The following is a 26,145-nucleotide window of genomic DNA, read 5'->3' as shown; positions in this document are numbered from 1 at the left end:
TGCCGTCCATAGATGAGTCCTATCCTCTGCTCATGGCAACATAGCCATGCATTAATGACATTTTCTTTCGCCAATACTTTATCTCCTCCCTTTTCGACAGAGCTTTTAATTGTTTGAATATGTTCAGATACATCATCATCCATCAAGGTCATCAACTGCTTCAGAGATGAATGTTCTTTTGACAGTACGCTCCTAATATCTGATCCTGAATCCACCTCCCAAAGCAAAGCGAGTTGTGATGCCAAGTGGTCTATCCTCATCAGGTTTTCCCTCTGACCATGCTGCTGCAACTCGTCATTGGTAATAAACATAAGCAGTGGGCAGTGGCTAATTGATAATTCTTTAAGGCCTGCTGGAAGAGAAGGCAATGCCTTCAGATTTGGAACATTATCTAGTTTCAGATAGTGGCAATGCCTAAGGATCTTGGTGTCGTGTGGTAAGCCTTCTAACCCAGGGCAATTAACAAGTTTAAAATATCCCAAACTCTCAAAATAGGAACAGTCAAGTAACCAGCTTGGATACAGGGAGGATTTGTAACCTTTAATTTGAGCTTTGAGCTCTTTTAAGGTGTACAATACTACCATATAGTAGTATAGAGTATAAACTGCTTTTTGGTATGGGTAAAATTGTAATTAGCCCGTCGATCTCCAGCGCTCGGCCGCCGCCGCCGCCACCGCCGCCTCCGGCACGCCGCACTTGAACTCGTAGAAAGCCAGGTGAACGACGACAGAGAACGGACTCGCATGTTCGTGATCGTGACACACAAATTCAAATGGAACAGTGAATGAAGGAGGCCAAATTCCCGGAGGAGGCGCCCGGCTCCGGCTCCGGCCTGGGCCGCGCCACGTGCTCATCGACCATGAAGCAGGACAAATTCCCCGACGCGCTCGACCTCGCGCCGGGCGCCACCGACGCCGAGGGCCCCGCGGCGCTGCGGGTGTGCCCCTACACCTACTGCTCCCTCAACGGCCACACGCTCTCGCCGGCGGTGCCGCTCCGGAGCTTCCTCGCGTCACGCCGGCGGCTCATCAAGACGCAGCAGAGCATGAAGCTCAAGGGCGTCTCGGCGTTCCGCAAGAAATCAGGGGAGAAGACCAGCAGCGACAGTGGAGGCGGAGGCGCAATGCCATTTTACATATTTTCAAACATACCCCTATACTATCTATACTACAGCTTAAGATTCTAGAAGTATATAATTAATCTCAACCGTCATGTCCTTGCATACGAGTCAAGTCATTTTTGAATAGTGTACCGTAATGAAGCCATTCAGGCTGAGGTGGTGGCATCAAACCTTCCCGGATCTCCAAATGTTGAATGTCGTCTGCTTGGGAGCTATTCTCTTCAGTCCAGATAAGCTGCAAATCTTCAAGGTGTCTTTTCTGATGAAGCGCTGCCTCCAAGGCTTCCTCCTTTCCTGTGACATGCGAGCCCACAACTTTTGCTGCCAAAGGTGATTGTCCAAGACGTTTGGCTATCTTTTCTCCAATCACTTGTAGCTGCACTTGCAACTGCTGATCTCCAATTTCCGCTCCAGAGAAAGCATGATGTTTGAAGAGTGCCCAAAACTCAGCATCTTTCAGGTCTTCCAAACGAACCACTTCTTCACAGCAAAGAGCAGCTGGAAATGTATCCCGTCGAGAAGTAATCAAAACTTTGCTTCCCTCCTTCTGAGAAACCAGAGGTTCTAGCAGTAGGTCCCACTCCCTCTCATTGCTGTATCCTTCAAACCACACATCATCCAAGACGAGCAGGAATCTCTCTAACTTTTGCAGTGTGTCTCTTACCCCCTGCTAAATTTTAGCACATGTCACATCATATGTTTGAATACTAATTAGGAGTATTAAATATAGTCTAATTGAGTGTGATGATGGACATCAAGTTTGCCTGAGATGCAGACCCACATCCTGGCATCAAAATATTCTTGTGTCCTCTTGTCATTGTAAACAAGTTGCGCCAAGGTGGATTTTCCCGCACCTCCGTGTGCAACAATGGCCAACCTAAGAATCTACCTGAGCAATCGTTGGCAGTCTTCTTGGTGAGAAGATCTATTATGCTGTCGCGATCCTTGTCGCGCCCAAACACTTTTGGCGGGTTTAGTGATGTTGCCGGAGGAACAATAGCTATTGCTGCAGCAGATGTCCCTGTGCTGTTGCTGGCTGGTAAGCCCAGAAGTTGACGGAAGTCCTCGGCTTTTGCCAGGGTGGCCTTCAGTTCACTCAGCTTGCGAATTAGCTTCCTGTTCTCAGGAAGCAGGTTGCGTGCCCTGCTCGTCGCAGCACGAAGAGGCTTCATAATACTTGTTTTAATGGTGGGGGCATCCGCTTCCCGTGCGGGCTCCTCGCCGCTCTTCACTTTGCGCTTGACGAGGTTGTACTCGTGCTCATCAAGCAGGTCTTCGGCCTCATAGAATGCTTCTTTGAGCTGGTGCAGCCATGCCTTCAGCTTGTCCCCATGGGGGCTCTTCTCGGCCGTTTCAATCAGCAGGTCAAGTTGTGGCAGGACGGTGGTCTCCAATTCGTGGAGCTTACGCGCCATGTCCACTCCCAGATAGGTTGAAGCGTCAGCGAGCAGCTTGTTGACGATTGGCGATGCCACCCACCGTGAGCCGGCCAGCGCCACGCCCGCCATGGAACTGCAGTAGTCTGTGTTTCCACCGCTTTTGCAAGTGAAGAGATCTTGGATGATGAAAGTATTTCCAGGTGAAAAGGAAGAGAACAGAATGAATTGAAATAGCAGGAGGTGTTGGGATATTGGCAGGGATCTACACTGGCAAACGATGGGAAGCAAGCAAAAACTCAAGATATTTTTTCTAGATTTTCTTTTTCTAGGGGATCAAAAGAAACGAAGGAAGAGATGAGGGTGAAAAATATAAGACAAAATGGAAGAGTAGAGGTAAGAAATGGATTAACAGGTAAATGATGAGAAGAAAAAAGACCGATTCATGTTTTTTTTCTGTTTCTTTTTTGGAAGGAAGTATGGACGAGACGAGCAATGGAAGTGCTTATGCTATGCTGGGGGAAACCTACTGGCAAAGACACAAATCTTGTCGTAGAAGAAACATGCTACAGTGAGAAAGACGAGATTAAGGTGGTGTTTGGATACTATGTGCTAAATTTTAACGGTGTCATATCGGATGTTCGGATGCTAATTAGGAGGACTAAACATGAGCTAATTATAAAACTAATTGTAGAACCCCTGGGCTAATTCGCGAGACGAATCTATTAAGTCCAATTAATCCATCATTAGCAAATGGTTACTGTAGCACCACATTGTCAAATCATGGACTAATTAGGCTTAATAGATTCGTCTCGCGAATTAGACTCCATCTGTGCAATTAATTTTATAATTAGCCTATGTTTAATACTCCTAATTAGTATCAAACATCCGATGTGACAGGTGCTAAACTTTAGCGGGTGGAATCCAAACACCCCCTAATTGGTGACTTGCAGCCTGAGATATACAGAACCTACAAGCTGACTATCTTTCCTTTCCCATGCGCGAATGGATGCACAAAACGAAGAGTCGGGAAATTGGAAATAGCTAACGAATTAATAGACAGAAGGGCGAGTTGAGAGCTTACACGGATGAAAAAACTGAAGGGCGCCAGAAACAGAGATCCGGAACCGGTGGCGGAGTGGGATGCGAGGTCGCGGAGCAGGGGACTGCAAGAGGAATGAAACGCAGGACTCAACAAACCGCCAGTCAGCTACGGATCTGACCCAGCGATAGGCTCCCGACAGAGCTTAGTGGAGCAGAAAAATGACTAGTCGTTACCAAAATATTTCGAGTCAGGTCCTGTTTGGTTATATCCCTCCTAAAATTCCTATCACATCAAATATTTAGTATTAATTAGAAGTATTAAATATAAACTAATTACAAAACCAATTGCACTGGAGCCTAATTCGCGAGATGAATCTATTAAACCTAATTAGTCCATGATTGATAATGTGATGCTACAATAAACATGTGCTAATGATGGATTAATTAAGCTTAATAGATTCGTCTCGCGAATTAGCCTCCATCTATGTAGTTAACTCGTGTTTAGTCCTCCTAATTAGCCTCCGAATATTTGATGTGACATGAACTTTGATCCCGACTAAAGATCCAAACACCCCCTGACTTCACTTGTTTCCTTTTGGGAGCAGAAAAATGACTAGGCTTGTTTTCTTATATTTGGCTGAGCCAGGCGTGCTGAAGACTTGGCCATGTTGATAGCTCAGTGATTGATGATCGAAATGATTGTTTTAGACCAAGTTACACTCAGCAGAAACCAAATGGTGATCCGCTTAATGTAGTGTTAGTTATTCCCTTAAAGTGTAACCACTCGCCAAACAGTTGAGTGGTGGGATTTGCACGACGGGACCAGTCCAATTTGCATTAACCGAAGTTTCACCAGTATCCCACTCTTTCCCATAGTGCAGCACTGTTTTCTATAGTGCAGGAGTCCAGAACTATTCGACTCTGTTTTCCCTTAAAGTGTAACCACTCGCCAAACACCAATGATCGCGCAGAAACAGCAAAAGAACAATCGAGTCAATGAGATGGTAGGTAAAGTTACCTTCCTTTCTTTACCACCAGTACTGGCCTTTCATGCTTTTGCATCACCCTTTCAGATCTGAATGCTGTGACCAAGAATACAATATGACCCTTGGTCCTTTGTTTTACAGGAAACCCATGACAGTAGAGAATTGCAATTGAGCAATATGATTTTCCGTTAAATTGGGTTCACAAATTACATGGCCAAGACCTGACTTGCAACACGCCAATTTTGGAGAGCATAAAAGAACATGAGAGAAACAGAAACGAAGGGAATAAGAGCTAAGATTAGTACTGAGCACAGCAATGTCCTTCCCATAACTCCAAAGAAATTCCTACCCATCACCTGAATGGTGATGCTGAGTGACAAAACTCAACTTGAGTAATGGAAACACAGGCAATCGTCACCGTGCCGGACAAGAGGTCAAGGCCAATAATTAAAACCAAAGGTGATCGTCAAGAACGACTTGCAGAAGCTGGACCGCGAGAAAAAAAAAGGATTTCGACATTAGGGCCTCGAAATGATGGTGCTTTAATAAACCCAGAATTTTAGTAAGATAAAATTTTTACTTCAATTCAAAGCAGCCTTAAACCAATTGTTTTTCTCAAGTTTCCAATTGCGCTACTCATGAGTATGGTAAACAGCAGGAAAAGTGTGCACCAAAGCACAGCAGTGGCATCTGTATGCGAGTATTACTCAAAATTCAAAAGATCCAAAGTAAACTGACAGCACACTGCCTAATTCATATTACCATATGACAAGTCTCAAAAATTACATGGGACAGTTCCAAGTGGTTCCATCCTATCCTACCTCATAAATCATAATAAGTTAATTAACTGCCAGGTAGCTTCCAGCATAATAAGTAGAGGGCACATTTGTTAGAGTGGTGAACATAGTGGTCTTACCAATCTATCAAATCCATGTTGCAAATTGCAATGGTTAAGCACCCCAATAGTAGGCACTAGACAGTTACATAATTGTGCTCATTGTTAATTTCTAACACGCTAGTTAGTATAAAAGAACATTTCAAGATCCACACATACAAACTGGAAAGTATCTTATTAACAGTAATATAGCACGGCCAAAATTAAGCACATATATAGCACTACAGTAGTGATCTACACTCTACAGTGCCAAAAGTGTAAGAAAATAGAACAAACCAACCAAATAGGAATCAAGCAGGTAAATTCTTTCCCAGTCACAGACTGGCGGGTTACTGCCTACACATTCTTAGTTCAATGAGCTTCCTCAATATATTAAAAAAACTAACAGCCTCCTAGGCATTTAAATTTTAGTCCTATCAGGATCAGTACAATGGGGGTTAAAGTTAAGGTGATATGATGATGTGAAGTGCAGGCAGTGGTCATAACTCATAACTGTGCCCGCTGCTTATGATTTATGAACAACTAATTCCGAAACCAAGCATGCTTGAACTACTCGAAGTAATATCTCAAGTTGTCAACTAACATCAAAGTTAGAACAGTTCAATGCGTTGCAACCATTCTTTTTCTTTTTCATTTCAATTGTTTGGAACCCAAGGAAGAATCAGCAGATCCAATTTCCCTAAATTTCAAATAGATCATTCATGGTTTCATGCAAGCAGAAAGATAATGGCCTATAATGGGAGATAACAATATAATTTACAGGTATTGCTTCATATGTTCCACAGAAAATAAACATATCAAATGAAAAGACCAGCATGCATTGTACTATGAACGTATATCATGCAATAAACATATTTACTTGATAAATGAAACAGAAACCACCAACACAAGGTCAATTCACCACAAATTGGAAACTTTCTTATAAACAGCAATATAGCACAACCAAAATTACATGTATCTATAGCACTACAACAGTGATCCACTCAGTCAGAAGTGTAACAAAATAGAAAGAACCAACCAAATAGGAATGAAGCAGGCAGATCCTTGCCCAGTCACATGCCAGCAGGCAGCGCAGCCAAGAAGGCACTGTACGCCGAGTCGAGGTCGAAGTTGAGCTGCCTAGCCTGCTGCTCGGTGAGCTCATCCGCGGCGCCCATTTTATGCAGCTTGCTGAGCCACTCGTTCACCTTGACCTTCCCCTCGAAGTCGGGCGGCAGCAGGGGGCCGAGCCTGGCCATGGAGGTGGAGACGTCCTGCAGCAGCGGGCGGACCTGGTCGTTGGCGAGCATGTTGAGCTTGACGGCGTCCATGGCGGTGATGAAGGTCTGGACGCAGTGCGCGATGGAGGCGGCGGATGCGGCGGTGGCGGCCGGCGCCGAGGACGACGATGCGGCGCGGAGCTCGACGGTGGCCGGGACGCCCGACTGGAGGAGGCGGTTGAGCGCGGCGGGGCAGTCGAGGCGGTACGCCTGGACGAAGCGCGGGACGGTGACGGCGCCGGCGAGCGAGGAGGAGAGGGAGTTGAACTGGGAGATGAGCTTGAGGCACTCCGCCTCGTAGTCGGCGGCGGAGACGAGGTCGCGGACGTAGGCCCGCTCCAGCTTCTCCGTCGCCTTGATGATCGCGTACAGGTCCGCGTAGCTCTCCAGGAGCTCCCGCTCCCGCTTGTCGTTCCACAGCTTCACCTCCATCGGCGCCGGCGGGGCTCCCTCCTCCCTCCGGCGAGCGGATTGGCGGGGAGGGCAGGCTAGGGTTTCGCGGCGCGCGAGATTTGGGGGAAGAGGAGAGGAGGGGAGGGGGATCGGAGTAGGATGGGTTTGGGAGTTGCGAAGAAGTGCGAGGGGTTCCGTGTGAATAGGAGAGATGCTGAAGGATTCGGCGACGACGCGGCCAAGGCCTTGACGCGTTTGTTTTGCCTTTCTGCTGAAGCGATCTCGCGAGCACAAAGGAGTGTTCGTGTCTGGGAGCACTCCATTTTAAAAAACAATTTCACTCCAATAAATCTATAAAACTTCCTACCAAATACATTCAGTTCCACCAACTCCAGCTCCAGAAAAAATATGAAGTTGAGATCCATAGTTTTAAGTACTTAAGTACTTCAAAAATACTGGTTTTAGACCTCCTCATGATGTTGCGGGTTATTTATCCACCACTGTCAAAAACACTGATTTTAGACCTCCTCACGATGTTGTGGGTTATTTATCCCTCGTTGCCTCTGGTTACCCAACTTAACTCGTTACACAACTTACCTCCTCGCGAAACAAAAAATCCACCCGTCACCCCCTCCCACCATGGCCGCGCCGCCCCTGCCCTCCACGGTCGGGTCGCCGTCAACGGACAGGCCGCGCCGCCCCTGCCCACCGCGCCGTGCTGAGCATGACGCCGCCCGTGCCGCTACCGGCGTGGAGGTCGAAGACCCCCGGCGGCAAAGGCACGCGCTCGTTGTTGACGAGAATGCCGGTGATGCCGACGTAGTAGGCGCCGTTCCTGGGGCTCTTGAGGAAGCGGAGCAGGTGCGGGTCATCAAGGAAGAATCCGTCGGCGACGTCGATGGGCGACGCCACCAGGAGCTGGAACGGGCCGCCGCCGAAGATGGCGGCGCCGCTCCTGCCGCTGCTGGTGGGAAGGCATAGGGCGAACTGCCTCGCGACCCTGAGCGCGGATGCGACCTGCGACGACAGCGACAGGGGCAGCCTCGACAGCGGGAACAGCGGGTTCTTGCCATCCGTGGCGTTCGCCGCTTGCCTGCCGGGTAGCTGCTGCCGGCAGTTGAAATTGGATGCTCCTGTCGGCTCCTCCAGTCCTCCTCTAGTCACCAGAGCAATGGGCCCACGAGAGCAACGGGGCTTCTTGTTACTGGCGGTTGAAATTAGCTGCTGCCGGCGGCAAGAGGAAGAGTAGGAGGAGGAATGGAGGAGGGCGGAGATGATGAGAAGCGCCGAGAATCGAGCACTGCCCCCGCGAATCAAGCTGTGAGGTCCTCGATTTGAGCTGCACGCCAGGGATGAAGATAAGGGGAGAAAAGAGAAGCGACAGACGTGCAGATCCGTTCACAAAAGGTAAAATGGATTATTCACAATAGGTGTTTATGTTTTTTGAGCTGGAGTACTGATGCCAGCTAAACACGTACACCTTCATGTTTTTCTGGAATCAGTGGAGTGGAGCTGGAAAAGTACGGAGCTAGTAGAGTGAAACTAGTTTCTGTGAGGTGGAGTGCTGCTAAATACCCAAAATTGCAACATCAGTTTGCACGGCATCTTTCTATTCGTGGCCTCCTGGCACACGAAAACGTTCGTCCACGCTCAGTTGCAAATTGCAATTCGCAAATGGTACAATTTTGGCTGCGGCGGCATACGGCACCCGTTTTGTACACAAAGTTCGTTGAGGAATCTAGGTAGGAAAATGAGCAAGGCACACAAAGTCCATTGCTCAAAGTTCTTGGATACTGACAACTCCTATCTGAATCTGTCGACGGAGTGACCGGTTAAAGTAGAGGATGGACAAGTTACATGCAACGCTCAATCTCCACTGTACAACCATGTCCCCCTGCATCTTTCGCATAGTGCGATTGGCTTTTTTTTTTTTGAAACTTTAGTGTGATTGGCTTCCTTGTTGGAATTTGGAGACAAGTCTTACGCCGTTGGCTCCTGGGATGTTTCAGGCTTTTGTCCGTTTTGGCGCACGACCTCTGAATAGCTTGCTGCGAGTCGAATCTCTGGACACTGTGCGACACAACCACGTACAGGTACTCCAGCAACCACGACATGCTCTGTTTGTTGGCACATTGCCAGGAGACTGTCCGATCATCAAGGGTAGAATAAAGAGAAAGGACACGGGTGTGTTTGTACGCTCGTTGCTCTCTGTCTGCGTTACTTGCAATCTCACACCGCACTACAACTTTCTTTTGGTTTGCTTCTATTTTCTTTTTTCTTTTTTTTAGGGATGCTTCTGTTTTCTTGTGCGAAAGCACACAGATTCTACCATTCAGGCCCAAAAGGCCTAGGCGTAGCGAAAGCAAGAAGCCCAGCATGGAGTATAGTTTGGGCCGAGTTTACCGTCCATCCACAGCCCACGTGTGGATTTTCGAGGCCTGCGTCCCCCGCACTGTCAGAAAGCTCGACAGTGGACGGCAAGCTCAAGCGTGGCTAGTGGCTACTAGAGTTTTCTTTTCCTTTTTTCTCCCTTTTTGTTCCGACACTAGAGCCTAATGTGTAGGATTGGGTTGGGTGCAGTGCTGCAGACCTGCAGTGCCAGCCATCCGCGAGCGAGCGCGTCATCCGTGCACGAGAGTACTGACTAAGGGGGTGTTTGAAAACACCTCTAAATACCTGTCACGTCGGATGTTTGATACTAACTAGAAGTATTAAATATAATCTAATTATAAAACTAAATACATAGATGGAGTCTAATTTGCGAGATGAATCTATTAAGCCTAATTAGTCCATGATTTGACAATGTGGTGCTACCGTAACCATTTGCTAATAATGGATTAATTAGGCTTAATAGATTCAGAAGTTAGTTTTATAATTAACTTATGTTTAGTCCTCTTAATTAGCGTCCGAATATCCGATGTGAACCCTCCTAAAATAGTTCGTATCCACGCACACCACCTTAGGGCAGCTCCAGTGATCCGTTTTGCCAAGAGGAGAGAGAAGAAGAAATACAGGGTGCCATACAGTATACACTGGAGCGGGTAAGCTAACGAGAAAATGCTAGCACCTGGAGCCAGGATTTGCACCCGGTGCCCTGAATAAAGAATGCTTCTTTCTTGCTTGCTTTGCGTGCCGCTCTACTCACCCGCCCTCTGGTTGAGGCAGCTCATGCATTTAAGAAATGAGCAAAGTTATTTTATTCTTCCTGAGTCCCACCCTTAGATGTTCCTAGGAAGCTAAACGTTGGAGCATCAATATCACCTCATGACATGTCTGTACTAGCACTATGTGAAAAGATTATACACTAAAGTTACCCTTACCGTACTGAAAAAGAAAAACAGACAGAGCCTAATTAGTCAATATTTGGACAATAATTCACAAATACAAACGAAACGCTACAGTGTGCTACAGTGCTGTAACAGTAATTTGCCAAATTACTGTTACAGCACTGTAGCACACTGTAGCGTTTCGTTTGTATTTGTGAATTATTGTCCAAATATTGACTAATTAGGCTCATTGAGTTCCCCAAAATCCCAATTTTACTACGTAAAAAGAAGATTCCTCATCATATCAAACTTGCGGTACATGTATGGAGTATTGAATGTAGACGAAATCAAAAACTAATTGCACAGTTTTATTGTACTTTGCGAGACGAATCTTTTGAGCCTAATTAGTCAATATTTGGACAATAATTCACAAATATAAACGAAATGCTACAGTGTTGCTACAGTAATTTTGGTTGCCCAAAGTTGGATAACCAAACAAGGCCTAAGACTACGGGAGCTACACCAATAAGCCATAACACAAAATGTACGATGCTATAAGGATTAAGGACAAAACAATCTACTTATTACTAATTGATACTCTCTCCGGTTATGTTTTCATGTTTGGAGGATTTTTTTCGAAACACGGTGCGAACGCGGACGCTCATAAACATGCATGTGCACTCGCGCCTTATGAGCACATTCGAGAGACTGAGTTGGAAGATTCTTCAAATTGACAAAGTCACCGTTGACAGCTTGCTATTGGTGGGCACGTCACTTACCACGGAGAAGCATATCACTAATTAAATCCTGGAATAAATTTAGAAAAATACGAGCACCAACACCGAGTCAAGAACTCAAACCCTGACAATCAAGTTACACCGTAAGGAATCTTGCTAGCTGAGCTACACTCACTTTGCGTATGAAGAAGTAATTAGTAAAGCTATGGGTCCCAGATTGAGCCAAATTAGAGGTAGGGCCTGGTACTACCAAACCGGTGTTACTCTACTCATGCACTATATTTGGACTATGACTGCCTCTAGTTCTGCAACACATGACACCTTCTCTGCGGTTAAGGAAGCGAAAGGTTAAGCACATTTTCCACTGAAAAAAATGATACAATTAGACCATGAGCACTCATCATGACCTGTTAACTTATTCATCTTCATTTGGCAGATGACGAGACTTGTCTACTCACAAGTTGCATGGAATCTAGGCCGCTTAGTGTATGGGGGTGTTTGGCAGGGAGGGGCTAAATTTTAGCCCCTGTCACATCGGATGTTTGGACACTAATTAGGAGTATTAAACATAGTCTAATTACAAAACTAATTGCACAACCCCTAGGGCTAAATCGCGAGACGAATCTATTAAGCCTAATCTAGTTCCATGATTTGACAATGTGGTGCTACAGTAACCCATTCGCTATGATGGATTAATTAGGCTTAATAGATTCGTCTCGCGATTTAGCCTATGGGTTCTGCTATTGGTTTTTTAATTAGCTCATATTTAGTCCTCCTAATTAGCATCTGAACGTGTGATGTGACAGGGCTAAAGTTTAGCCCCTGACATCCAAACGCCCCCATGTCTGGTACCCAAAAAAAGGGCTCACTCCTAGGCTCCTAGCCATCGACCTTGTTCTAAGAAGTCCGCCAATCCACGTCTTGAGGAGAACAAGTCATACGGCGCGTCACCATCCGGTAGTTAATCTGGCGCTGAATACCAACACGGACTGATCGAGGGACTAAAACTAAAATTTAGGTCCTTTCGAGGTGTTAAAGTTTCTTTTAACATTTTTTAACACTTTCCTATCCAAACACTTATGTTAAAAGTGGGGTATTAAAGTTTAACACGCCATTTTTCATAAACACATGGAGGGGTGTTAAAACTTGCTAAAGGTGTTAAAAGTGGTCCACCTCTTCACTTTTTTCCAGGTTACCCCTTCTCTCTCCTCCCTCTCTCTCCGCCGGCCATAAATGAGGGGACAATGGAGTCATTTCCCACTAAAGGTGTTAAAGTTTAACACATCATCCAAACACCCCAATGTGTTAAACTTTAGTACTCTATTTGAGAATGTTAAAACTTTAATATTTGTTAAATTTTAACTTAGGGTATCCAAACAAGCCCTTAATCTTCTAAATTAAAATTAGCCCTATCTTGTTCAGAGACATAGCTAATTTTTAGCCTATTTTCTAGGAAACGTTCGTTCTATCATTCGCAGTGTATTAGAGAAAATGTTAAAATTTTAGTGGGAGGGTATTTTTAGTGTTTTGCCATTCATGTCTAAAATTAGCTTCCATTAGCTGAGTTTGGTTGGGGTTGGTTAATTATTAGTCACCTTTAACCTCCACTGTTTGGATCATTAGAAACTAAATTTTAGCTGGTCCGGATCCAAACGGGGCCTAAACCTCTCCCCCTCCAGCCTCAACTAGCCGTACGGCCACAACGACTTGCGACGGCGACGGCAACGAGAGTAAGCGCGGTGGTCCTGGCCGCGGCGGATGCGAATGTGCGGTGCCTGCCGCTGCCGGGGACGACGACCGAAACGGACGTGCATTTTTTAACGCGCATGCAGGCGAGCAGGCGCTTTCCCGCACGCGGCCGACGCGCCCCGTGCCGCGCTGCGGGTTGGAGCTGGCAGCTGGGCGCTGGCTGGCTCCGGACCAGCGGATCCGCGCCGAACTTTTCTCTCTGCGGCGCCGGCGCGGGCGCATCTGGTGGTTGCGCTCGCTCGTCCCTGGGTTGCGTGGTGGCTTTGCGTTTTTTGAACGCGCGCGGCCGCTGCTGCGCGGCTGCACGTCATCAGGAACGTGCGTGGGGTGGCCCGACCGACGCCGTAGCGCGCTCGTGATCCCTTTCCAATCATGGTGCAGTGGTGGTCTCGGGGTAGCAGGTTTATGCCGTGCTCGATCAACCATAACTGCGGTGCTCTCCGGCAAAATCCGCCGCCAATTATTGGGTTTGGGCGCTCCGAGCCGCCACGTGGTACCTTTTTTTCGGCACGCATCATTAAGGGATAACGTTGCTCACTGGAACCAAACTCTCTTCTCTCTATCGATCCTCCTCTTGCTGCTAGTTGCCATACTCCTGCGTCATAATCGCTGAACAGTGTACGCTTTCTCAGCTCATGAAATATACGTATACTCCTTTCAAAAAAAAATATGCATGCTAGTACATGCGATCATTAGCACTTGCTTGGCTGGATCCTACTGCCGTTTCCTTTCTTTCAGCTGTGGCCTCGCTGATGCAAATTAAGCACCCTGCATTGCTTGATTAGCTGATTGCTTCCTCAAGGACATGCGATATTGTCTCCAAGCAGTGCCTATCACCTAGCCATAGATGGCTGAAAGAGGATAACCGGGAGGTTGCTATTTTTCTCTAATCCACGAGGAACGTACAAAAGCACGAAGCTTTGTCAGATTGCGTCCTCGATCTGATCCTTAACCGGTGTAGTACCATACAGCTCATCTAGCTGCCATCCTGTGTCGATAATAAAATAAAAACTAGTCGTCCCGTACCTACGGAAGTGTGTGTCCGTGCTGCGATGGATGCGTCACAGTAACTAGATTCCCTAAACTCCATGGACCTTTTTAGACCCGTTTGTTAGATTAACTTCGCGTCCGAGACCGCTTGTCCCGCGCGCCGCCGAGCATGGACGCCCAAACGCCTGAGTTGCGACACTGCACTCACAGTGACACGGTGCGCGGCATTTGCAGTCGGCTCGACACGACCACGGAAGCTAGCGTCCGAGTGCCTCATCGCCTCCAAAGAATCAGCCACGGCACGGGAAAGCAACTCGCCGTCAACGGGATGGCAAAGCCGCTCAAAATCCACTAGCCAGTCTGCCAGTGTGAGCGGTGAGCCGGTGAGGCCACGCCCGGCCGACCGAGCAAGACCAACACGGGACGGCAGCCGGAGCGGAGCCTGACCCGCCCGACTGCTTGATGTCACGCACACGACGACGAGGCGCGAGTAGGCGAACGGGCGAGCTCGCCGCGCCCGCCCGGGCAGGCGTCAGGCGCCCTCATTATTTCCGCTCCGCCGGGCGCCAGGCCGCCAGCCAACCAACCCGGCCTCCCCTCCCCTTGGGAGTTGGGAGCGGGCCCGGCGCCGCGGCCGCGGGGCCCTCGTCCGCTCCGGTTACCCTTTTCCCAAAACGGCCTCCGCAGTCCGCACTCCGCACCCGTATCAGCAGCCCTGCCCAAGGACGGGGCCCGCCGGAGCGTCCCGGCGCGGCGGGTAGGGAAGAGAGGCCGCCGTCTTGCTGGTCGAGTGGGTCCTGCGCGCGTGGAGCCCGCCGGGCAGTGGGCTGTCACGAGGGTGGTGGGGCCGGGGAGGAGCCGAGCGAGGGGGCAGCGGAATCTGGAATTTCCCCAGTCGCCACGCCTCGTCCCCCTCGATATGATGCGGAACAGGGAAGGAGACGGGAGGTTTGATTTGAGGCGACGCGGCCGCGCGGAGGTAGACGGCGTCCGATTTTTTGCCGCAGCCCCGGTACGTGTTCGGTGTTCCAAAACACACATCCTTTACACTTTTTTCCTTCTCTTTTTCTTAAGATTTTTCCCCCCTATCTTCGGGGCTATGTTAAAGAGAATCCGTATTTGTAGGGGTACAAGGTTCAGCTAAATTTGAAAAACTTTGACTATCAACGGTTAAATATTCTATTTGAAAACATGAAAAATATCAAATTCATCCTATTTCACCGTACTGTACCAAGAAGTACATATTATACATGTCAAAACACTAAGGCCTTATTTGCTTCCGGCCTGCATCTTGTTGCCTAATCCAGGCAGTTAACTCCGGGCGTCGATTTTGACTGCCTTGCGGTTGAATGCACCTGCCTGGCGCTAGCTGCAAGCAAACAGGCCCTAAGGGTCACAACCTGTCAAGTCACGGTGTAACACTCCTCAATGTTCATGTGAAAGTCCATAAGATCTACGTTCAGATCTACATTCATGTTTTCTCCCTTGTTTGGATCACTTATTGCTACATTCGTATTTGGACGACTCTCTTTCTACAAGTGCTGACATCTCCACCAACATTCCATGGCATCAACACACACCTAATAATATTAGCAATTATTGTTGCCATTTAGTAATAGCTTTTAAAATATAATTTAGCATTATCACATAAAAAATATTTGTGTAGATAATAATAGATTATTTGTCCAGTTGCTTTCCTCGTCACGCGCTACCACCACATGATTCTCGCATTTGATAATATCCTTTCTTAACAATTCGTTTATATGACTCAATGATACAGTGATGCCGTCTTTTCGTCGCATAGTGGCTATCACTCGCCGGTTTTGTAGTTGTGCCTCTCAACACTTCTCCCTAGGGATTTTTTTCTATAAAGATAGTGAAATCTAACAGAATGAAAAAGAGTTGAAACTGTAGTGCGGAGAAGTAGCATAAAAGGGAAGAGCTAAGGTCCCAATTGGAAGAGCTTCTTCCAAAATAGCTTCACCAGTGAAACCAAAGCTGGTGAAACTAAAAAAATAGTTTTATCTTACTTTAAGTTCATTTTTAGCATTAGTTTACAAAACCGCTTCATCACTGCAATACCTTGTTTTGCATAAAACAGGTGGAGCTGAAGCCAAAATAAATGCTACCAAACGAGACCTAGCACTAAAAGCAGCGTATACAAACATCAACATCCCCACATCCATCCATAGGTTAAAAGCCCGGCACCCGCACAACACACCAAGCTCCCCCTCCATCAGTCATCACCGGTTCCTCCATCTCGGCCCTCCCCTCTCCTCTCTCCCCCCTCCTCCTCTCCCTCTCCAAACCCCATCTACGTCGGCGTAGGGTGCGGGGGCTGGAGTTGGAGGAAGCATTTGTGGAGATTCTGTGGCGACTTCTACAGATCGGCAGATCCATCTTTCTGGGTCGTATCTTTGGGCGATTTGAAGCAAGCCCCAAATAGTTTGTTGCAGAAAGGAGCCGCTTTTGCGCTGCTCCAGCCTCTCTGTGAGCCTCTGCTCGTCGTTCTTGGCCTCGGATCATATATCCATCTAGGAAAAAGAGGCCACCTTTGCATTTATTCTTTGGCCCCTTCGGAGATCGCCCCCGTCAAGATTTGGTGGGAACCCAATTCGCTGCGATTCCCTTGTGGAAAGGCGCCGCTTTGGTTCCTGTTTCCCCACAGCTCCCAACTCTATATATCTCAATCTCTTGTTCACCTACTTGCCTAACTTCCTTTTACTTCGATCCACCAGTTTGTGCCGTCCACGCCTCGGCATTCGATAGCTTATTGATTTGACGCAAACCAGATCAATCTGTGGGCTGTTGCCGTGTTTGTTCCTGTTCTTGGTCGGAGGCATGGCGGCGGCGAACGGAGGTGCCGGCGCGGCGCTCTTTAGCGAGGAGGAGCTGCGGGAGGTGAGCGGGGTGCGCCGGGGGGAGGACTTCGTGGAGATGACGTGCGGATGTACCAGCCACCGCTACGGCGACGCCGTCGGCCGCCTCCGCGTCTTCGCCTCCGGCGACCTGGAGGTCAGCTGCGAGTGCACGCCCGGCTGCCACGAAGGTCCGTGCCAGTCACCAACACACCGCTTCTCTCTCTTTGATTTTTTTCTTCGCTCTTGATTTCATGTCCGTGCATCGATGCGCGTATGCTGTTTGATCTCTGGGTCACGGCGTCTTGCCCCCAAAGGTGAGCCTGCATGCAATGCCAGTGCACGCGCAGCGGCGCCGCTTGTGCCCCGCATCGCCTGCTTCTAGTGCTTGGTACCATGCTGCATCCCATGCATTGCGGCTCTGGCTTTGCTTGCGTGTCTGTTGCCTGTTGATTTTTTTGCCTATAAACCATTGCCTTTTTGCAATCTGAATGTTAGGATGCTGCCGAACTAGTTTGTTGGTTGGTGGTCAATTGGTCATGCGCCCCTGGGAGTAATTAATATCACTTGTATCATTCATTCGGCATAACTGACCTTTCATGTTGTTGTCTCTGCACACCCTCTAGTCTAGTACAGCACACGAAACCAGTTTGTCCTTGATACAATGATACCTAATGCACGTCGATTCATTCTGTATGCTCTCTTTGCATGGCTGGTGGTGATGGGATTTGCCCCTCTGTGCGGTCGTGTTGTCCATCACGGCAGTACAGCACATTGTTACGTCTCTGTTTATATCCAGGCTTTCGTTTGCATGGATTAGCACCTGTTCTCGTTTGGAGTTGCATGCTGCTTTCTTTTGTATGCAAAGTGGAAGTGGCCTTTGTGATCTTCCATTGTAACATCAGGATGCTTGTTTGCAACGAGTAAGATGTAAAGATACTGTTTTCTCTGTTTCTGTGCTGGTACCTGGTGGCCTTAATAGTTTTGGTCTCTGAGATCTGTAGATGATATTTTCTGCTTCTCATCTGCAATGTCTGTATTTCAGTGTGCGTCCGTACTGATGTTTCAGTAGAATATTGTAGGGGACATACTGATATAGATAACATAAGTGTTATGGCTGCCAGTATTACTGCATACTATATACAGGACCTTGGATGTTCTACATCAGAGTTTATATGTCTTGAACCTAAAATGTGTGACAAAATATGATTGTTTGTTTTGGGGGTTAACATGTGAAGCAACAATTGTCTTCCTTTATTCAGATGTTCTAGAAAGTTTTCATTTGATCTGGCACCTTTTTTCCATTTCATGGCTGGTATTCATAGAGATAGCGACATGGCAAAGTGACAAAAAGATAGCAGCCAGTTATGGCTTGCCATATATTCCAAAATTCAGGATTTGTTTATGAAATCTAGATGTGTATGTGGGATTTAACAAATGGGATAGGCTCTGCACTCGAAATATGCAGTTCCTAATGCCAATAATTTATGACGGCAACCCGCAGCCTTCTATAAGATGTATCGATCTGGGGCTACATACACTGCAGTGCTCCTCGGTGGAGCAATCAGGCGCCCAGTTTTCTAGGGAAGTTACTTTGTTTATGTGCTGCTTGGCTCGAGTGACATCACAGATCACGAAACTTCAAATGGTTCTTGTTTTATACGAATTTAAGGATTCATAAGACTGCGTGTATATCTTCTAGTTAAAACTCATTCTGCTTTGAGTTCTTTTTGTGGTATGACATTTTGTTAGTACATTTCTAGGTCAAACCTTGGAGATAGCATTTGTTTAATCATCTAGTGAGCTGATAGCTCTCAGTTTCATGGTGGCTCAGGCTAACTGTGCTACAAGTTAATTTTGTAACTTGAAATTGCAGATAAGTTGACACCTGCTGCCTTTGAGAAGCACTCTGGAAAGGAGACTGCTGGAAAGTGGAGGAACACTATCTGGGTCATGGTTCAAGGAGAAAAAGTGCCACTGTCAAAGACAGCTCTGCTCAAGTACTACTATTTGGCCCACAAATCTGGCAATGGTTCTCACAAAGGTCGTAATGGACGTCCATCTCACCGCGATGAGTTCATCCGCTGCACAAAATGTGGCAAGGAGAGGAGATTTCGGCTCCGGTCAAAAGAAGAGTGCCGTGTGTACCATGATGCTCTTGCCAAAATCAACTGGACATGCACAGATTTGACAACTGATAGGTATGTGTTTGCACTTTTGGCTATTGTATTTTTAATTATGAATCTAACTATAGTTTTGTACATATAGAGATTTCTGTTCAGCCATCTTAGATCCATCTCGAGCTACAATGGACTTCTGTTGTTTTAGCACAGTTAATTTTGTTGCTTTTAGTTTTTACTTCAATCAAGTTGCGACTGCCGACTGTTAGTGTAATACTGGGGAGTTATCAGTTGTCTGCCAAGCTATGGTTTTCTGATCTCTTTGCGTTTACTGTTTAATGATCTGTAGTATAGTGTTTCCAAATTTCATTAATGCTGACATTCTCCTAGCTGCTAATTATCTGTAGATTTCTTGGTTGACATGGATATGACCTAGTACTAGTGGGTGGAGTGGATGCCCTTTAGCAGCAGGAACTTCCCATGTTGTCCAACTGGTGGTGTTACTAGAATAGTGACATCAAACCCCTGAATGTCCAACTGCAGGCTCTGCCAAGGGAAGTGGTTGATGCATATCCAGTACCATTATTGGTAATGCCCGTTGTGGTAGCATACCCACTGCTAAAGCACATTGGTTAACTGTAGCATAGATCAGATGCTTTCAGTATTGTACTGTAGGAAACTAGGAACTTCTGTTGTTTCTGGCCGAACATTGGCAGATCTCTGCAGGTTCCTGTCCCTTGCGGCCACAGTAGCGTGTTTGCGCATCCCATAGCTTGCCTGCAGGGATCATGTATGTAGAAAAAATTACCAAGGATGACCACGGAGACTGTTCCAAGTCATATTGTTTTTCCTACATGGAGTTTAACTATTGGTGCTGCCTTTTGTTTAAAAAAAGGAAAGAAAATGGTTGCTTCCTATTAGTACCTGAATATTTGTTTCCATGTGACAATCTCTTTTATTTCCACCTGTTTGACTGCAAGTCCTTGTCTCCACTGTTCTGAGTTCTTGTCTCCTGCATGACCACCAGGGTCACCTGTGACGACGAGGAGGAGCGAGCAAGCCGCAAGGTGCTGAGGGGCTGCTCCCGCGCCACCTCCTGCAGCGGCTGCATGAAGTGCGTCTGCTTCGGGTGCGAGACCTGCCGCTTCAAGGACTGCGACTGCCAGACCTGCGTCGACTTCTACCGCAACTCAAAGGAATGATAGGAGGATCTAACACCATTGGTTCCATTGGTCAAGACACCAAAAATGGCCTCGGCCTTGCCGACCGAGGTCGTCGGCCTCGGTAAACAGGAGGCTTTAGCTAGCTCGCCCGGGCCAATCGATGCTCTCAGCAACCTGCATCTTGGGACTGGGCAGGCCGTTATTCTGAACAATTCCGTTCTCTTTTTTTTTTTGAGAAAGATTCCGTTCTCTATTATCCATGGCTGTGGCATTCACTGAGTAGGGAAGGATGCCAGCCAATTTTGCTACGTACGTAGCACAATTTTACCAACACTACTTCCTGCGCGTTACTTGCATCGGTTTAAGATCCTATATGTGCTGTCTGCTTGGTTTTCTGACAAATTCGCAAAAATTTTCAATATTCGTGTTGCTTTCGTAGTTTGGTTCTTTTACCGCCGTCACCGGCGAACTCCCTTCTTTTCCTCCCCAAAAAAATAGAGCTCTGACATTGACATTATTGTACCTGCGCCATGGGTGGCCAGGGCCAGCCACAAAGGTTGACCTTTCGCCAGTTTTTTGTCAGGCCAGCATGCAGGCATGACATTTGAGCTTGTGCTGTGAAGATCAGTAGCTTGATGCCAGGCTTTGAAATGCTACGTGTATGCGTGTGTGTAGCTTGCTGCCAACATCTGCAGCCGCGCATCGTCGTCTGCCGTCTACGTAGCATGGGCGATGGGGCCAATCAGTTTTTGCAATTATTCGGGTTGGGGTTGGGGACCCCCGACACGTCTCTCGCCCGCCGGTATGCCAGGCGTCGGGACGTGATGCTACTATGCTAGCTATGCTCATATGCTATCGACATGGGCTACGGGATTACCGGTTACGATCGCGAGGCTGCGGCGGGGGCTCTCTCGCGCGGTCACGCGCTGCGTCTGCGACCTGGCCTGTGCTCACTGTTGGGCGCCCGGAGTGGAGCGTCGGTGCACAGTGCCGCCGGGCCTCTGGCCGTCTGGCGCCCGCGCGGCGGCACTTCCGCACAGTGCCCTGCGCGCCCCTGCTACCCGTCCGGCTGCGATTGTGAGTTGCGAGCCCCCGGCCGGCCTGCCCTCCCTGCACGGCTGCACTGGCGTCCTGGCCCAGGCCCCCGTGGTTGTTGATGGACATCCCGACAAGTTTTCGGTGCACGGGCTGGCAGCGATTCCAGCGGGCGGGGGGCGCGGGGAACGGGGCCGCCTGGTACGAGAACAGTGGCGGGCGCGCCTGGTCTGATCTCATCTGAGTGTCTGATGGCGCTTACGCCTGTTGCAGCAGCAGCAGGCGCAGAGTTGGCCAGTCGTCGTCTGTTGTCTGTCGTCGGCAAGTGTAGCAGCGCGGGCGGCAGATCCACTGTTCTCATCATCCTGGTGGGAGGGTGAGCCGAAGGTGAGGCAACGCCAGGAGGACCTGCGTGAGCTTGTCCGGTGATTGTCTGCCTCTAGCCCTCTACTGCAGCTCGCCCGTCGGTCCGGTCCGGCTGGGAGCAAACGCGAGGGCGAAACGTGGAACATGGCGGCACACGAGTCGTCCGGCCGGCCGGGGCTCATGCGCCGTACGAGTCAGGTCCGCTTGGATCGTCGGACTAAAATTTAGTCCCAGTCGTATTGAATATTTAGATATTAATTAGAAGTATTAAACATAGATTATTTACGAAACCCATCACACATGTGGAGGCTAATTTGCGAGATGAATCTATTAAGCCTAATTAGTTTATAGTTTGATCATGTGATGCTACAGTAAACATGTGCTGATGATGGATTAATTAAGCTTAATAGATTCGTCCTGTGAATTAATCTCCATATGTGTAATTAGTTTTATAATTAGCTCATATTTAATCCTCTTAATTAGCCTCTCAACATCCGGCCAGTTTAACACATTGTATTCGACACCCTCGGAAGAACCAGCCCACGGCTAGAACCAGCAGTAAGTGACGGAAGTGACGTGACACGGTGACGGTGACAGAGGGCACGGCGGTGGATCCATCAAGAGATTCGCGGCGCGCGGAGGCGACAAAGCTGGCGCGGCGGGATACGGGGGATCGCGGGAGCCCGGCGCATGCGGTGACGCTGACGTGGGAGCCGGGACTGACTGACTAGCTGAGGCTGGCTGACGGGGTGACGCCTTCTGCAGGCTTTGCCGTCTCAGCAGCGCTGCCCAGAAGGGCTCCACGGACCACGGTCCACGCCCCCTGAAAAAGGCATCGCGCACTTGGCATTCACGTCTCCTACCTCTGGCCTCTAGCGGATGGATCGCAAAAGAGAAGCAGTCAGGTAGAGCACGACCGTATGGTCAGTCCGTAGCTAATTTACTGTACTACGTACATCATATCGTAGCCTGTACCGTTACGGTGTCACGGAGCGGAACTGAATACGGAGCTGAGCTAAACTGAAATCGTATCGTATCGTATGAGCGGCGGCATGCAGAGCGCGTCCGCGGATGGATCTGCGCATCCGCTTCCCCTACGCGAAAGCGACATGTTGCCCATCAAAGAAGACCAGCGCGCCTCGCTTGGCATCATTGCATGCGAACGGACAACCCCCTGAGAAGTGGATCTGGCTGGCCACGTGTAAAGAGGGAGAGACAGCCGAGACCGAGAGCTATGCATGGCCATCGATCACCTCTCGCTCTCAGTCGATCGCTCCGCTAACAGATGAGATCAGGAGCATGTCTGCAACTGATGAGCGTTTCCCTGACTCTGACCAGTGGGACAGGAGCAGGAAAAGCGCAGTGTCCGGCAATGACTGGTAGGTCCAGAAGTACAACCAGCAACGGGAGGACCCCATTTGTCAGGGAGTGCATCGGACATTTCCTGTAGCAGCTGCCTTTTTCCCAAGAGAAATTTGGCCAAAGTCAGTGCCCGCTCCGATCCTTTGGACCCGGGCCGAGCCTTGACTGGCTGCGCCATTTCTCTCGCCACTGTCTGCATGCAACCAGTGATGCAGGAATGAGCACACCGACCTCCTTCCATTCGTCCTCCCTGATAAATCCTTGGTTAGTTCCTTCCATTGGCTTCCATTTCCACAAAAAAGAAACCACATGCATGAGCAGTGAACGCCACTCAGCAGCCCTGCAGATCTGTAGAGGAGGAGTCGACTGAAATAAAGAACAGTTGGCGCCGCGGTACGAGGATGGCGACCATGAAGCTGGGTTCCAAGCCGGAGATCTTCGTCCTCGAAGACCTCACATGGTTATCTCAATTTCTAGTTTCTTTTCGGTTGTGTTGATTGATTTACGATGTGTTCAGCCTACAATGTCGAGATATACTAGGCCAGATTTTTACAAGAATACTTCTATCTCATATTTGGCACAGTAAACCCAAATTATGTTCATCCAAATCACATCCCTTTCCTCTCGGCATTTCTTATGGATTGATCATTTTTTAAAAAGAATAATTATGACATGTATATCCATCTTACCTACAATTAAGAGTTAATTTCACACCTGATCTCACAGTATGTGGGGTTTCAATGAACATTACCGTGGCCATAGGTTGAACGATTACAATGCGTGCGCATTGTGGATTGTACATTTCTACCGAATAAACTTTCTTTTTGAGGGGGATTCTACCGAATAAACTGCTTGACTCATCCATCAGATCGAGTATTTTCCATCCTTTTGAGTTCCAAAATTTCTTATGTTCGATCTTGACCTTATTCCCAGGAGATGCACTACCGAGCTTGAGAGTGATGTTGTTGTCGAAGTAGGAGAGATGTCCTTCTACCTCCACAAGGTTGGTTAGTGCTGCCGTTGTCCATTGCTACACTCTTTAATTAGAGTCCTGATCTTGGTTTGCTCTGAACCGCGGCGCCTCCTGGGTATATGCAGTTCCCGCTGCTGAGCCGGAGCGGCGTGCTGCAGCGGATGATCAGCGAGTACCAGCCCCCGTCCGACGGCGGCGGCATGTGCACGCTGCAGCTGGACGACATCCCCGGCGGCGCCAAGGCGTTCGAGCTGGCGGCCAAGTTCTGCTACGACGTCAAGATCGAGCTCAACGCGCTGAACGTGGTGTGCCTCCGCTGCGCCGCCGAGTACCTGCGCATGACGGACGACTACGCCGAGGGCAACCTCATCACGCAGGCCGAGTCGTTCCTCGCCGACGTGCTCGCCAACTGGAAGGACTCCATCAAGGCGCTGGAGACCTGCGAGGGCGTCCTCCCCACCGCCGAGGACCTGCACCTCGTGTCCCGCTGCATCACCGCGCTCGCCTCCAAGGCCTGCGCGTCCGACACCGCCGCGCCGCTGCTCAGGAACGCCAGCGTCGACAAGGATGCGCTCTGGAATGGCATCCGGTCGGGCGACACGGCGTCCTCGGCGGCGGCGGCGTCCGGGATGGACTGGTGGTACGAGGACGTGTCTTTCCTCAGCCTGCCCATGTTCAAGCGCCTGATCCAGGCGATGGAGGCCAAGGGCATGCGCCCCGAGAGCATCGCCGGCGCCATCATGTTCTACGCGGGGCGGTTCCTGCCGGGGCTCAAGCGCAACACCAGCTTCAGCAACGCGCTGGCCAGCTACGGCGCCGACGGCGGCGGCGGCGGCGGCGGCATGAGCAGCCGGAACATCACCCCGCGCGCCGCGAGCGTGTCGGCGCCGTCGGAGGGCGACCAGAGGTACTTCCTGGAGGAGATCGTGGCGCTGCTGCCGACGAAGAAGGGCGTGGCGTCCACCAAGTTCCTGCTCGGGATGCTGCGCACGGCGATGCTCCTCCACGCCAGCCCGCTGTGCCGGGAGAACCTGGAGCGCCGCATCGGCGCGCAGCTCGAGGACGCGTCGCTGGACGACCTGCTCGTGCCCAACCTCGGCTACCACGTCGAGACGCTCTACGACATCGACTGCGTGCAGCGGATCCTGGACTACTTTATGTCGTCGACGGACGGGATCGGGACGGGGTACACGTCGCCGGCGCTGGCGGAGGACGGCGGCGGCAGCCTCGGCGTGCCCCACGGCGGGACGCCGTCGACGTCGCTGTCGCCGATCACCATGGTGGCCAAGCTCATGGACGGGTACCTCGCGGAGGTGGCGCCGGACACCAACCTGAAGCTGCCCAAGTTCCAGGCGCTCGCCGCCGTGGTGCCTGACTACGCGCGCCCCGTCGACGACGGCATCTACCGCGCCATCGACATATACCTCAAGGTACACATTCAGGTTTCCTTTCGTGATCTCATCGACATTCAGGTTTCCTTTCGTGATCTCATTGGCATGCGCCCGTGTTGCAGTCGCACCCGTGGCTGTCGGAGTCGGAGCGGGAGCAGCTGTGCCGGCTGATGAACTGCCAGAAGCTGTCGCTGGAGGCGTGCACGCACGCGGCGCAGAACGAGAGGCTGCCGCTGCGGGTGGTGGTGCAGGTGCTCTTCTTCGAGCAGCTCCGCCTGCGCACGTCCATCGCCGGGTGGTTCTTCGTGTCCGAGAACGCGGCGGGGGGCGACGGCGCGCGGCCGCACCCTGGCGGCGCCATCGTCCCCAAGGGCGCCACCGCCGCCGTCGCAGCCAGCGCGCAAGTGGAGGTGGACAGCGACGCGGAGGACGACGCGCCCGAGGGTAAGGAGACCATCACCGACGTGAAGGAGCGGGTATCGGAGCTGGAGAAGGAGTGCAAGAGCATGAAGCAGGAGATCCGGAGGCTCGGGAAGCCCCGGAGGTCGTGGAGCCTGCTCACCAGGAAGTGCGGCTTCGGGGCCAAGGTGCAACAAGCGCAGCCAGCCATGAGCGGCAAATAGATTGTTCCTCTCTTCCGTTTGCTTAGGCAGTATATAGCCTCGTTTTCATTACCAGGTGTTATCTTTCCTTTATTCAATAGTTTTCGAGCTAGCTAGCTCTAGTATTATGCAATAATTACGTCCTTATGCTTTGCATGGATTATAATAAGGTAGCTTAAGCACAGTTAGCAATATCTTCTCATGACTCTGTTGTTACCTGTGGAACCCCTAAAATCTGTTTCTTTCACTAGCAGAGAACTCAGCTTCCATGCGCCCTATTTTGTCCCGGTGTAAAGTTGACTCGGGACAAAAGATTCACCAACCGGGACTATTCCATGCGCCCCATTTTGTTCCGGTGTAAAGTTGACCTGGGACAAAAGATTCACCAATCGGGACTAAAGTTCGGTCACTGGTGGGGGGCTCACCAACCGAACCTTTTATCCCGGTTGCAAAGGCTAGT

General features: G+C 49.6%; 4 protein-coding genes across 5 annotated transcripts; 2 read left to right on the top strand and 2 right to left on the bottom strand.

Annotated features, from left to right (window-relative positions):
• Window positions 1-1,831: 1,831 nt before the first annotated feature.
• Window positions 1,832-3,173, bottom strand: LOC101760430 (putative disease resistance RPP13-like protein 1). Its single transcript, XM_014805229.2, has one exon. It carries the CDS (start codon window positions 2,626-2,628, stop codon window positions 1,852-1,854), a length of 777 nt encoding a protein of 258 aa, XP_014660715.1. The 5' UTR covers window positions 2,629-3,173; the 3' UTR covers window positions 1,832-1,851.
• Window positions 3,174-6,262: 3,089 nt separating this feature from the next.
• On the bottom strand, window positions 6,263-7,386 carry LOC101760030 (vacuolar protein sorting-associated protein 28 homolog 1). Its single transcript, XM_004970130.3, has one exon. The coding sequence runs from the start codon at window positions 7,110-7,112 to the stop codon at window positions 6,474-6,476; it is 639 nt and encodes a 212-aa protein (XP_004970187.1). The 5' UTR covers window positions 7,113-7,386; the 3' UTR covers window positions 6,263-6,473.
• An 8,627-nt stretch (window positions 7,387-16,013) lies between these two features.
• On the top strand, window positions 16,014-20,351 carry LOC101759628 (protein ULTRAPETALA 1). 2 transcript variants are annotated; one of them, XM_022826331.1, is made up of 4 exons: window positions 16,014-16,417; window positions 16,554-16,864; window positions 18,550-18,874; window positions 19,821-20,351. In XM_022826331.1, exons 2-4 carry the CDS (start codon window positions 16,657-16,659, stop codon window positions 19,993-19,995), a joined length of 708 nt encoding a protein of 235 aa, XP_022682066.1. In that variant the 5' UTR covers window positions 16,014-16,417; window positions 16,554-16,656; the 3' UTR covers window positions 19,996-20,351. The 2 variants fall into 2 exon arrangements, with proteins under 2 accessions (XP_022682066.1, XP_004970186.1); XM_004970129.3 differs by having other exon boundaries at window positions 16,014-16,864.
• A 2,558-nt stretch (window positions 20,352-22,909) lies between these two features.
• Window positions 22,910-25,910, top strand: LOC101759219 (BTB/POZ domain-containing protein At5g03250). The gene is made up of 4 exons (XM_004970128.3): window positions 22,910-23,179; window positions 23,653-23,722; window positions 23,818-25,122; window positions 25,206-25,910. Exons 1-4 carry the CDS (start codon window positions 23,121-23,123, stop codon window positions 25,704-25,706), a joined length of 1,935 nt encoding a protein of 644 aa, XP_004970185.1. The 5' UTR covers window positions 22,910-23,120; the 3' UTR covers window positions 25,707-25,910.
• The last annotated feature ends 235 nt before the right edge of the window (window positions 25,911-26,145 follow it).

Source organism: Setaria italica, chromosome V (assembly GCF_000263155.2).
Source record: "Setaria italica strain Yugu1 chromosome V, Setaria_italica_v2.0, whole genome shotgun sequence".
Lineage (NCBI taxonomy): Eukaryota > Viridiplantae > Streptophyta > Magnoliopsida > Poales > Poaceae > Setaria > Setaria italica.
This window is presented reverse-complemented; position numbering and strand designations above follow the sequence as displayed.

Excerpts from the sequence above, each read along its gene's own strand:
- LOC101759628 (XM_022826331.1), top strand. The coding sequence starts at position 16,657 with ATGGCGGCGGCGAACGGAGGTGCCGGCGCGGCGCTCTTTAGCGAGGAG. Across the intron at positions 16,865-18,549 it reads CACGCCCGGCTGCCACGAAG|ATAAGTTGACACCTGCTGCC; the intron begins GTCCGTGCCAGT and ends TTGAAATTGCAG. Across the intron at positions 18,875-19,820 it reads ACAGATTTGACAACTGATAG|GGTCACCTGTGACGACGAGG; the intron begins GTATGTGTTTGC and ends CATGACCACCAG.
- LOC101760430 (XM_014805229.2), bottom strand. The coding sequence starts at position 2,628 with ATGGCGGGCGTGGCGCTGGCCGGCTCACGGTGGGTGGCATCGCCAATC.
- LOC101759219 (XM_004970128.3), top strand. The coding sequence starts at position 23,121 with ATGGCGACCATGAAGCTGGGTTCCAAGCCGGAGATCTTCGTCCTCGAA. Across the intron at positions 23,180-23,652 it reads GTCCTCGAAGACCTCACATG|GAGATGCACTACCGAGCTTG; the intron begins GTTATCTCAATT and ends CCTTATTCCCAG. Across the intron at positions 23,723-23,817 it reads TGTCCTTCTACCTCCACAAG|TTCCCGCTGCTGAGCCGGAG; the intron begins GTTGGTTAGTGC and ends GGGTATATGCAG.
- LOC101760030 (XM_004970130.3), bottom strand. The coding sequence starts at position 7,112 with ATGGAGGTGAAGCTGTGGAACGACAAGCGGGAGCGGGAGCTCCTGGAG.